The 13347-nt window shown below is 42.7% G+C and overlaps 1 protein-coding gene across 2 annotated transcripts in view; it reads right to left on the bottom strand.

Annotated features, from left to right (window-relative positions):
- The window catches only part of foxj3 (forkhead box J3), a 45954-nt gene extending 33797 nt beyond the window's left edge, over positions 1-12157 (bottom strand). For both annotated transcript variants that reach the window (XM_083972009.1, XM_083972008.1), the window contains exon 1: positions 11798-12157. In XM_083972009.1, coding sequence (XP_083828135.1) covers positions 11798-12118 — 321 coding nt within the window. In that variant the 5' untranslated portion in view covers positions 12119-12157. The remainder of the gene's footprint in view (positions 1-11797) is intronic.
- Positions 12158-13347: the final 1190 nt, after the last annotated feature.

A 13347-nucleotide genomic window follows, 5' to 3' on the forward strand; every position in this document is an offset into this window, starting at 1 on the left:
AAAAGCAGGGGATTGCGAAGAGCAGAGTGAAGCCATTAGCCGCAGGAGACTGACACAGAAGGTGATGCGGGTTAAATTGTTGCCAGAGAAGAGAGAGGGCGGATTAAAACAAAGAAGAAATGGAACAACATCGGCCCGGACGTATTCCCACGATAATTACTTGCCATGCAGATTTTATCAACATGCCAATCATCAAGGCCAGACTACTACTTTTAAAAATTCCTATCAGATGTGAATGACCTACAGTCTGGCGGCGAGGCAAGGCGAGGCGAGCGTGCGTGGCCGTGCTCCCAGTCACTCTACGTGGATTTTCGGTGGAGGGCTTAACTCAAGTCGGGCTACAAACCTTTGACCATATCAGCAGTCTCAGGTTGCTGTAGACTTTTTAAAAGATCCTTCTCCAGCCTCTGCTAATTAGTCTTGCTGCCTCTTTCCCTTTCATTTCCAAAAAGGAAACACTGCGTGTACGCTACAGTGCTGGCAGATAAATTAGCTGCAAGCTTCACAGGAGGCAACCGTTCTTCAGGGAGAGCAGGCTACCTTAATTATGAATATTATTAATTACATTTAAAAAAGACCAGGGGAAAAGAAAAAAAAAGAAAAAAGAAAAAAACATCAATCAATCACGCACCTACTAAAATATTTTTTTTTTCTAAATTAAACCACACCTTATTTACTTGAAAAACCTAAATTAATTTTCATAGAGATGGAACCAGTGGCAGCAATAGCCGCTCTAATGCAGCTTAGATGAGTTTAACAGGGCAGATTCCAAGGACTGTGCTCTATTTATAGCATGCAGAATTCATCTGTGCACCCGGCTCCTTTCACCTCCTCCTTGTCAGGGCAAAAAAAAAAAAATCAGTGCACATACAACAGGCAATGTTAAAAGGCACCATCTGTGATCCCAATGTAAACAAAGGTAGCCTGATATTCACACTCAACGGCCATTATGGTTCTCCTCCATTATTCAGCCTGACGGTAGCCGTCTTATTAGCAGTTTTCTGGAGGAGGGGATTAGGTTTTATCCAAAAGCATCACTAAAGTAATAAATCCAGATGCTATGACTCTGTTAAGACGTCTGCAGTTCATTGAGAATACAGTATTTAATCTGGGGCCTTTTTTCCCCCCTGAGTGACCACACATGATGAGAAATGTGTGAGTGCAGGAAAACAACACACAAGGTGATGTCAAAATAATTCAGTATAGGAATTTCTTTCATCTATTGTTATTTTTATGTGTTTAGTAAAATGAGATTTTAAAAAAATCTATATATCTCTATATATACACTGGTAAATATATAGAGATATATATCCAAACAAAGGCCAATTATTCTTAACAGACTACCTGCTGAGGTAGCTTGTGTGCTTTTTGCCTTTTACAACATGAGGGTCTCATTTACAAACTACTTAGTAATCTATAAGGGTCATTGACATGTTTAATCAGTATCTATTGTATGGTGCAATGAATTATAACACATCAAACTGTGATGTCAACAGCGATTAGACTGTTAATCTAAACTGTGATCCAAATGTCTCACTTTTAGCCTGCCACTCGGGTCCAGTCAAAAATAACAGCAACAGCCCTGAATAATATAATTACAATCAGTTGACAATCACTTGACAAGTTTTAACTAAAACTATTACAGTATATATTTGTTTAAAAAAAGAACTGGTTTTGAGATTGATCCTAACTACAGTGCAAGAGCAAACTATTTGAAAACATAAAAAAAACAGACTCTCTCAATCCATCTTCAAAGGATCTATGGTGCAGCAACATTCACACATATTCAACAATGAGATGCTCTTACTGTACATATGCTGCATTATGCAAAGGTGGTAGTCAACCGAGTGGAAATATAACAGAGGGCAAAAGGCCATTAGCTGGGAAAACTAAGTTAATACACAGGGAAATCAAAGTGTTGTTTTTGTGTGAATCTCTCTAGCCACGAAACGATGACTACGGAGTTTCTGAGCAGCTCCCTGTAGCCCTTCATCTTCCCCTCCGAAGAATCTAAGAACGAGCTAATGATTTTTCCAGTTACAAGTTGTTCTGAAATGTGCTTCAAACTCTGCACGGTTTATAACTGTGACACGGGGGTTGATTTTCTTGCCCAACTGCACTTGAGGCTGCAGATCTGTGACAAAGCAAGGGCACGGCCTGCTGGAGGTGATGATCTCAGTCACCACATGAAGAGACATGAAGCTCTGGAAAAGACATGGTAATGCAGATCGTGACCTCTGCAGGGTCGCAACAGTTTCACTTTTAATGCCACTCAGCTAACTACTCAAATCCTACTCTGTAGTTCAAACTGGGAGTAAGGCCAAACCTTAACTAACTAGGGAACAATAGGGAAACTCACTGCCCAACCACCCTGACTGGGCTGGCACGCTCCCTCTCATATTTCTCCAGAATTACCAGCTGAAGAGCAAGGCTCAACAATACACATTGATTAAGTGTTTTTTTCAAAGGCCCGGAGCTACGAGTAAGGATGTGTGCAGGGATCAACAACCTATCATTGTCCAGCATTAGAAAAGATTCTTAGACAGAAGAAAAAAAAAATTGCTATGGCACAAGCGGAGTATTCCAGTCTGTGAGTCAGGTATCGACTCCAACAGATCTCATTATCACAGAGGAGGAAGTTCACTGAATCAATTGATGACCATGGTCAACAGCTTTTACAGCTGGCTGCTGGATCACATTGAACAAAAAGGGAGCTGTTAAGGGTTAATGACGGTTTAAAACGATAACAGAAGACGTATATGCATGGGATGAATTGAGAGGCCATCGCCATGGCTGCCAAAAAAAAAAAGGCAGCTACAGTTTCAAGTAAAATTGAAGCCAACATCTCTACACAGGCCTGCGGGCCACGAGAGGAAGCGATAGAAGCCTCGGGCCTTTTATGTTCTGCACTGCAGTCAGCACTTCACTCAGCTGAGTGTGGGGACAGCGGCTCCTGCCAAAATGTATCCGTGCCAAGGCCTGCCAGCCTGCTCTCCCCGCCCACTCTAAGGGCCAGAGCGTGAGCGGTGGGGCGCCGGTAGGCGGGTGCAAGGTGAGGCTGGTGGGCGGGTGGCCAGGCTGGAGCTTCCTGACACGGGAACCCGCCTCACAGCAAGATCAAACTGGCTGCCGAGTGAATCACTACCCCTCCCACCACCTGACAAAGTCAGCGCCAGGCTAGCACGCAGTCACTTTTTTTTCTGTCTCTACAATTAACAAGGAATCCAGACTAAAATTACTAAAAATACAGCTGCATCACCTCATCACTCATCAGCCCTCGTCTCAGCCGATGTTTATTCACCACTAGAATGGAGAGAAAAATAAATGGATGTAGTTACAGTAGGATCATTGTGGGATGGGGCTGGTGCACAGGCTACAAAAGGAACAGGGTGGCTCTCTAAATATGCATTGATGCTACTGAGAGTTCAATATCAGCAAAGTGCTTAAAATTTAAATGCCTGCTTTACGGTGTAATGATGGCACAGGTTAAGAAAGTAGATGAAGGTATCAGAGAGTCTAGCACCAAAGCAATTTTACACTTTCAGATTTCAGGCACTGCAAAACCTTAGCTTGAGGTGGAAGATAGGGGTAGGAAGTGCAAATGCTCGTTCCACAAAAAAAAAAAAAAAAAAAAAAATTTAAATAAGCAACAGGAGCAGGGTTTTTCTGAGCTGTGGCTAGTCACTAGTCAGAAGCAGGAATATTATCTCCAGAGTAAATAATGTCCTGGAGGACCAGTAGCTACCCAAATTGCTTCTTAAAAAAATAGAAAACTGCTCCAGGCTGCTATTATTAAGCCTCAGATCCAATGGGAAGTTGAACCTTTGATCTGTTTAGGGTACTGTGTATTTGCATTTTATAATGAGATCAAAGCAAGGTCCAGGGCCCCTGCAGAAGGCTGCTCTGTGCCCCATCTCTGCACATTGGACGATTTACAGACCAAAGCTACATTTCCCCCGTTAACAGGATCATGTAAGAGTTATGGGCCTTGGTGAAAATGCAGTGGGAGGTGTTTGTTCGGCAATCAACGGTAGCGAACGTTGCTCTTGCAGCTAATTTTCTTTTCCTGTATTCAGGTGTGGAGGAGAAAAAGAAATAAATAAACCCGTGCCAGTAGCAACAATCTCTTCAACAGTTAAAAGTTCAAGAGCAAACATTTCAAGCATTTTTAAACTGGTTGAGAATTGCTCCAGATTTTCTTTGGCATTCTTCACCTGGAAGAAATGCAGCGGGGAATTTACACACTTTGCCTGGAGTGAGCCTGCGAGGAGCCGAGAGGAGGTTTGAGATGAACGTGGAGGTCAACGTTTGAGAGTGTATGTGGAGTCTCTCTAGTTCTCTATTCAATACCGTTCCTGACCATTTATTTAAAAAAAGAAAACATACCAAGAAAAGGGAGAAAAAAAGAAGAAGAAAAAAAAATCGCACACACTGTCGCTGTGTCTTCGGCTGAGGGAAGTGAAGTGAGCAAAGTCTCACGTTTTCAGGCAGCCTGCATAGAGCTGGAGCTGGGAGGAGGGGGTCAGGATGTCTATGCAGATGATTTAGGAGGACTGTTTGCTTAAATTAGTCCATGCAGCCTCACGGTATCATTGTAGCAATACCTGAGAGATGAAATAATGCTCCGAGTTTGAGTTGAATGACTTGCTTTGCAAATATCAATAAAAGCAAGACTCAAATGTAAAAAAAGAAAAGTGTAGACTTCTAATACAGTTAAATATTCTATCTCTGCAACAGTGATTCATGTATATATGCATCCAAACTTTTCAATATGGGCAGTTTAAAGGCTAAAAGACATGTTTTCATCCCATCATTATAAGAAGTATGTAAAGGTTTTTCCTGTCTGTTCCAATGCCCATCATCATACATGCAGGTAGGGGAATACCCCCTCCCCTGCAGCTGTCTCCTTGAAGTGTCTTCAAGCCTCATGTCTGCAAATCATTTATGCAACCATTGCCCCACAAACATTTGTTGTAGCGAAAGTGAGAGACCGCTGATTTGCCATTCATCACACGCAACGCAGCATCCGTGAAGCGACGGAGCACATTCGAGAAGCTGTGATAACACATCTGAAAGAGCTTAGCGGCAATTTCCATTCATTTAATTACTCATTTTCTTTGAAATACATAGAAAAAAGGTGCAATACCGAATTCTAACATATTAATAATAATTATTATTATTTTTATAATAACTGTGCTGAAATGTTCTTATGTATTCCTAAATACTAAATCAGAACCAAAGATAAAAGCCCTTACAGTATTACAGGTCTCCTCTTTACTAAGTGCTTCTTACAGGGTAAAGGCATGTTCTCCTGACCTTGAAGTGGGAGAAGGCTGTTCCCTTTTACCTTTTAATCTCAGAGGAGTCCTCTGGGCCAGCTTACACCGACTGTAAAAGCTTTGACACGACAGGAACCGAGCATGAGGTAACAGAAAAGACGATACAGTATACTCCAATACAGACGAGTCCTGCGAGCAACCGCCTATGCATTTCTCGCACGTAACTGTATAGTGTATGTTTAGGAATTCAAGTATGTGAAATATCCTAAAGCAATCTGGCAGTTCTTCAGAAAGCCCATGTTTGCCATGCAGGGAACAGAAGGACATGACAGCCACAGTATATGAGTCGTACACAAGGCTGCTTAGACAAACCTGCAAAATATGAATCAAAAGTGGCTGGGAGAGCTGGAGAGGGTGTTAAGAAGAGCACCATCTAAATGCTTGCACATAGATGCCAGGCACATATTCTGCACTCTCGAAGGCGGCGTTCACATTTTTTGACCTTGATGAATTATCTGCTTTTATTGACAGCACTTATTGATATTTCTTAAAAGCGCAGGCTAATGGAGTTCTATTGAGATGATTAAATGAGTTGCTGGCGCCCAGGATTAGCCCGGTCTCATCTCGCCGGCACAGCTTGCATTATCATACAGAACAGACGCATGCGTGCGTTGAGTCCCAAATTCCTGCGACTGACATCTCCAGGGGAACGGAGAAGAGATGACTACATCCGACCTACATTCACCCCACCCAGGCATGCTTGCTTTTCCAACTAATTACACACACAAACATGCATACTCAGTCACATTATAGGTGGATTCATATCATAGTCACAGTGCAGGGAGAACATCACTCCTGCATGCATATTACAGAATTATACAATTTCAATTAGGCTTTATGCTACGTATCTCTGAGGGTTTTAAAAGCAATAAACTATTACAACTGTACAAGCTCCCAGTGACCTCCTGATGATTGGGAGTGAAACTTTTCCCTGGCTTTTGCACATGCAGGCTTAGATGAAAATATAATTTGTGTGATGGTTTGTAAAAATTCTCCAAGCACAAAAACATTAGGAACAAACCTAGGGCTACTGGAGCTCGTTGAAATGCCTCGGGCACGGAAACAGCACTATTGGATTTCATTCCGGTGCTCCTTATGCAATGACGAGACTTTATATATACTCTATACGCATTATTTCAGCAGTTTAGATTCTCAGAAAAAAACGACGGCAGGGAAAACACCCCATTAACTAGAATTGAGAAAAAGAAATGGTGACGCAGGCTCTAGCCCATGAGCACATCTTCAAACCGCTTTTTTTCAGTGTTTCCTGTGCTGTACAGCATCCTGGTTTGAGTGATGTGGGTTCTCACTTTTAAATGTGATGGGTATTTCTACAGTCACAGCCCACATTTAGGCCAGAATCTGATCATCTACGCAAGGTTTTACTAAACCAGAAAGTGCTTCAAGAGCGTCAGTATCCACCAACGCAAATTCTATAAGTTGCTCTGACTGGTATCATTCCAATTACGTCAAATCTATATTAGACACTCCGACACTGACAAGAAACCCTCACCTTTTCAACGTCGTATGGTTTCATTTCAAAAAACACATGTAGAAATCTCAGAAAACCTGTAATCAATTGTTCCTTGACCACAGACTGGATGCCCACAAAAATATTTTTTTGCATCTTACAGAGTCGAAAATATCAGAACCTTGGAGAAGTAAATGCTAATGAGTTAGCTTATTGGATTCTATGCATTATGTACCCCGGGCTCACTGGACAGCAGTGTAAGGAGAAGATTATCTGTCTGAAATAATGTGAGCAGAATTTGATGCACACACAACCTTTTAGAGTAGCTTAATGGAGTCAAACCTGCAGAGCAGCAGTCCTGCTTTACCTCACCTTTAGAATTTGGACAGAACTTATGCCGTGACACAACGCTGCTTTCACCTGCACCCTGACTCCTACGTGATCAACCAGTTGTAGACAGACACTTGCACATGGACACATTTCTTTTGCAAGGCCAATTACATTTACCCTTAAAGGGACAGTATGTAGCTTATTTGGCTTTTTATTAGCAAAAACCAAATATTGCTTTCATAAATAGAGCCGTTATACCATATCTATGTACGTACGTTGTCCTCTGATCTTCCTTCATGGGACCGCACTGCATAACTGGCACATAACGTTACTGTAAGACCTGATGTGTAACTTTTTACTGTGAACTATGACTGAAGGCATGAGTGGAAGTCTACACGTGTGTTAAAAAAAAAATAATGATAATAATAGCAGTTAGTTTGCGAACGTGTTTGTCCTCGGTGGCCACCGTCACTTTGCAGACGGGAGGGGTGAGCGAGTGAGCGCTGCAATCTAGAATCTGAACGTTTAGCCCCAATACTACATTACATACTGCGGCTTTAAATGTCAAATTTTCAACAAAGCTCCTAATTATTTTTTGAAAAAAAAAAAAAAAAAGCTTCCATCAGTTAAGATTTTACGGCATATCCAAATCTTCAGTGATTATCTCCAGGCCTGAAAGACAAGATTTAGAATCCACAACAATATCTAAAATGTGTCCTGACCATGTGACTCCAGAGATGATCACCCGGTGTCATGATAAAGCCACATGTGACGGCAAACAACTTAAAGAAAGGGAGTTCAATGTACATTGACAGCCGCACATCACACATCAGCCAAGCTTTGGCTCAAGCAGTTCCTCTAGTCGGTGGGTAGAGCACAGCTTCGGTCCTGCCAGCAGCACCAGTCTGATTCCCACTGTGGCCACCCACTCGTAAATGTATAAAAAGTGAACGATTTCAAACCCTGTGGATAAGAGTGTCGACTAAATATTGTGTTTTGTGTAGCGTTATTTTAGTTTGGCAAGTCAGTCACACCTTTATTATTGCCGAGCAATAAAGTCTGTGGATGTGTGTGAGAGATCACCTGGGGCCTGTACTGCGAAGGAGGCTCAACATACCTAGGCTTTGTGCTCAAGATGCAGCTCAACAAACCCTCAAGTCCGCAATCAGAGCTAAACGGTACTGTGACGGTGGTTATCAACTTAATTAGTCAAGTCCGGCTCTCAGCTTTGTGCTCTGCGCGCGTTCACATAAAAGGGGGCGTTTGACGTCATATTATTCTACTTCCGCACGAAATAGATCCACAACCAGAGGTGGGTAGTAATGCGCTACATTTACTCCGTTACATTTACTTGAGTAACTTTTTGGATAAATTGTACTTCTAAAAGTAGTTTCAATGCAGCATACTTGTTACTTTTACTTGAGTATATTTCTTCAGAAGAAGCGGTACTTTTACTCCGTTACATTGAGCTTCATTCCGGTCGCTACTCGCTACTTTTTCTTATCGATCTAATGTAAAAAATAGTTTTGTTTTAATGAGATACTTCCGAGCCTCTGTCACATGACTGCGTTTCACCAATCAGATGTAGCCACTCGCGACGTTTGCCTCCGTGTAACCAATCAGACAGAGCCAGGCAGTCACATGACCGCACACAAAATCTCCGCGGTAAACAGGACGGCCACTCCGCCTCAAATTTGAGAAACTGCGGCTAGTAAATGATTAGGATGACGTCAGCCCTGGTATGTCGTGGATAATGTCCGTCAAAGCAAAGATATTCAATATAAACCGTCTTTGGTGAAGGTTCTCAGTCATCCAGGTCATCTTATTCTTCTTCCTCCCCAGGAAGTTTACACCTGGAGACATGTGACTCCTAGTCACATGACCCCCCTCCAGTTTCGGGGTGTGGTCATGTGACTTTGGTTTCACTAGAAACCAATCATAGGACCACCCACTCTGGGCTTAAATACCTGGTTCTGGCATTAATCTCAGACAGTCCATAGACCTATGTAAGTTATTGTGGCTGAATTTGTCTTAATTTATGTTACTTTGTAAAAAAAAAAAAAAAAAAAAAAGTAATTTAGGCTATTGTCTTAGTTGTTAAATGTTGTTCTTTGGCAATATCTGAATTTTTTCATTGCTATTATATTTCTGTGTACTTGATTAGGCCTACATTTACGCACTGATCATTAAACGAACAAATCAGAGGTTACTCAGCAGTTACTCAGTACTTGAGTAGCTTTTTCACCAAGTACTTTCTACTCTTACTCAAGTAAATATTTGAATGGCTACTTTTTACTTTTACTTGAGTAATATTATTCTAAAGTAACTATACTCTTACTTGAGTACAATTTTTGGCTACTCTACCCACCTCTGTCCACAACGGGCTGATTTCAGCCAAGACGAGTGCAATTGTTTTAATGGAGAGAGTATGAGCGATATTTAAAAAAAGCACGATCACAGCCTGAAGCAACAGTGTTGCTGCAAATATGACGAGAGGAGGCTGCTTTTAATTTTTCTGACAGCTCTTGCGCTACTTTTAAATATGAAGCTTTATCCATATAAACTAGAGCAACATCAACTGTCATTTTAAATTGTGTTATATTGTTATATTTCACTGATCGCAATTATAACGCGAGTGTGTGTTTTATTGGAAGCAAGGCTGGATAGGTTACAGTGAGGTTTTTTTTTTAGGTGCTGTAGCTACAAGCAAATCTCATAAACAAAGACCTTTTTAAATGTGAAAACAGCGGAGACTTATTCAAGATTTGCGTTTGGGCAACACTGAAATATAACAGGCGACACATCGGAATTAATTTATTCACGGCCACATTAAGTGAAATTATTAACTTTACCGATTATCCATCTGATTATCTGTCCTGCTGCGAGCGCACAACTTCTATCAGTCGTGACTGACTGTACCTAGGCTATATAAAAGTAAAATATAGGCTATAACGTTAGTCTAATATATAATGAGCTCCTGACGCTCAGCTCAACGGGTGAGGAGGCGGAGACTCAGCGGAGACGCTCAGAGAAAGTAAACAGCAGCGATCAGCTGGTCTCTCCCTCTGTACAAACGCTCCGTTCTGATCCAGCTCCACTGGACTTTCAAAGTAAAGGTGCCGCCAGCTGTAAATGAGTTAAAATAGTGAAACAGCGGCGCTTTTATAGCCGGTTTTATGATTAAACTCTGAACAAAACCTGGTCGGGACCAGGTTATGAGCTAAGCATAAGTTACCATGGTGATCTAGCCTCGTTAAAGACAGCCACCTTCGCAGTACAGGAGAGGCTGGCTTTACACTCAACATACCTCGCTAACCCACTAAACTGGCTTCGCAGTACAGGCCTCTGGTCTACATCAATCAACCTGAATGATCATTAACTCAACGCTGTTCTCTAGATACAGGGAATTATTAACAGTTCAGGATATCTGAATGGATACAGACCGATCACTGAGACGCTCTGTTAGAGAATCATAAGTTGAAATGAAGCAACAAAGACAGTGGAGACTAACCGCTGCAACCTTATCTCTGCATCTGGAGAAAATTGTATGTGTGTGCAATGAATGGTAAAATGGTATACAAAATGCAGAGCTGATATGAGGGTGGCGTGAAAATGCCCGTATCCCAATAGAGGAGGCCTCGCAGACTGACAGCACATACCCTGCTCTGTTGCTGACAACTAAATAAGGGATGATGAAGGTAAAAGAGGAAACAAAGGTCGCAAATATAAAACAATTCATTTCCCGTACAAAACGCCTTCCACAAAAGCTAAAATCATTCCATTTATAATAACACATGCTTTCTCATCTCGGCCTCACCTACACACGTTCGTACACTCACACAAACACACACACACACACCTCCATACAGCCTGTACACATGCCAGATCTTGTCGCCCCAGGAAATGGGCTTCATACATCTTGTGTGACTGCAATAAAGCAGTGCCTAAGATTCTATTTCCAATAAACGTCGACTGATTGGAAAACTCATTCTAATATCAATTTCCATCTGGGCCCTTTAAAAGGCAATCAGCATAGCTTCATCTCGGTATATCATGGGCTCCTTGAGATGATGACACAGCACTGGCTCTCTCCTTCTGCATAATGGCCTTCTCCTATCAAGGCATCTGCAATGAATAATACCACCCATGAATGGGCTATTTAGTCTGTGTTCGCACAGATAGGGGCCACTTCTCTGAATATTAATCCAGGGTTCTACACTTCATATGGTTCTCTCAGGGCTGCACCATTTTTCATTCGTCAGAGTAAGGCACTTGGAGTGATTTGACGTACTCATGGTTTCTCTCCAAGCTTTCTCAGAAGTGACAATGATGATTACCAATGGCATCTCACTTTTTTTGTGTGTGTAAGATGCCCGGCACCCGCAACACAATGATTTAAAGTCAAGGAATTTCAGTTTCAACTCTTCTGTAAATGCTGTCAACAGCTTCGTACCAAATGTGAGGTCAGAGGAGAGAATTCCTCTGTGAAGACAAACCCATCAACCAGTTTAACTTTGATCTACGGGTAAGACATATTTTGGCATCAAATCAGAGTCAGTTGAATTTCAGAGCGCAGCTACAGCCACAATCCAAATTACTATGAGAATTATAAAGATTCATAAATACATTTTTAATTATTTTCCATCTGCACTCTTACCTTCCAGCCACTGCCCGCCTCCCTGTAGTAGGGAAAGTTATCACAGATCCACTGGTAGATCTCGCTCAGTGTCATCTTCTTCTTTGGCGAGCTGTTGATAGCGAATGTGATGAGGCTGGCGTAGCTGTAGGGCGGCTTGCCGTCTTTGTGCTGCTGCACCTCCTCCTGGTCCAGCGTGGTGTTAGGATCCAGCAGGGCGCCCTTCTTGCCCATGCCTGGCCCGTGGGCATTCTGGGCGTCCGCCTTGCGGATGGCCGCCTGCATGGTCAGCTGAGGGAGCCAATCCATGGAGGTCAGGCTGCTCTCCAGCTCCGACGTCATGGCGACGGCAGGCCGGGCAGGAGGGGCGGGGAGGGGAAGGGGGCGGGGAAAAGGTGGAGGTGGCGGCGGGTGTTGTCGGTGCTCGGTGACTGATGGAGCGTCGGTCGAGTGTGGAGCAACGAACGGAGACGGGTGACGGGTTGAGGATGAAGTCAGGGTTTCGCCCAGTTCAGGACATCAGCACGGCGTCTTCTGTAGGCCAGCTCTGGAGAAACAGGACACAGAAAGACTGTTGTTAGTCAAATATCATTGGTTCCAGGGAGCAGCTTAAAGGGATAGTTCAACATTTTGCCATAATCTCTGTAGTCATAGGGATAGGTTTATCGACTTTAATTATCGGTGCATGTTTTAAGATCCGCAGGGCCGAGACACGAACTGCTCAGTGAACACAATGGAGGTGAACGGTACAGGTCCTCTGTCCCTCATCAAACTCATCAAATACGGCGGCGTTTAGCTCACTTGGTAGAGCTGCCGCCCCATGTTGAGGCTACAGTCTCTCTCTCGACTGTGCTATCAATTAAAGGCAATAAAAAGCCCAAAAACGAGTTGTGACCTGCACATTCACCACGCTATGAAATAATAATGCAACATTACGAGACAGAGTTGCTTTCAAGGTAAATGCGTAGCCGGAACTACATTCCAGACATCCTGCTTGGACCGAGTGACTTCAAAAGCGCAAGTAGTTCTCAGTATTTGCTTCATGTCTCATAATGTTACATTATTATTTCATAGCGTGGTGAATGTGCAGGTCACAACTTGTCCAGGAGAGTGTTTTGGAGTTGTTGGATTGTGTATTTGATGAGTTTTGAGGAGGGACAGGTGACCTGTACCGTTCACCTCCATGTGTTTGCTGAGCAGCTCGTGTCTGATCTCAAAACAGCAAGCATCAATAATTAAAAGTAATGATCATACTCCTACAGTATGACTATAGGCATTATGGCAATAGGCGAATTTGCCAAAATGTTGGACTATCCCTTTAACATTGGGAATAAAACATACGCATATGGGCAATACTGCAGAGAATGATAAATATTCAGAGACACCAACCGCGTCCCCAACATCAAAAACCCAAGTATCTCTATGCTTATGTTTGCTGTGCAGGAGATCACCACTTTCTCCACCACTTGCTGCTCTCAGAGCTGACTCATAGCTGGGACTCCATCTGCACAAGGAGAGAGTAAATGCCAGGCAATTGTTTTCACAACTGCCAGCCAAATGGGGGGAATGGC

The sequence above is a fragment of the Trachurus trachurus genome (assembly GCF_905171665.1).
Source record: "Trachurus trachurus genome assembly, chromosome: 5".
Classification (NCBI taxonomy): Eukaryota; Metazoa; Chordata; class Actinopteri; order Carangiformes; family Carangidae; genus Trachurus; species Trachurus trachurus.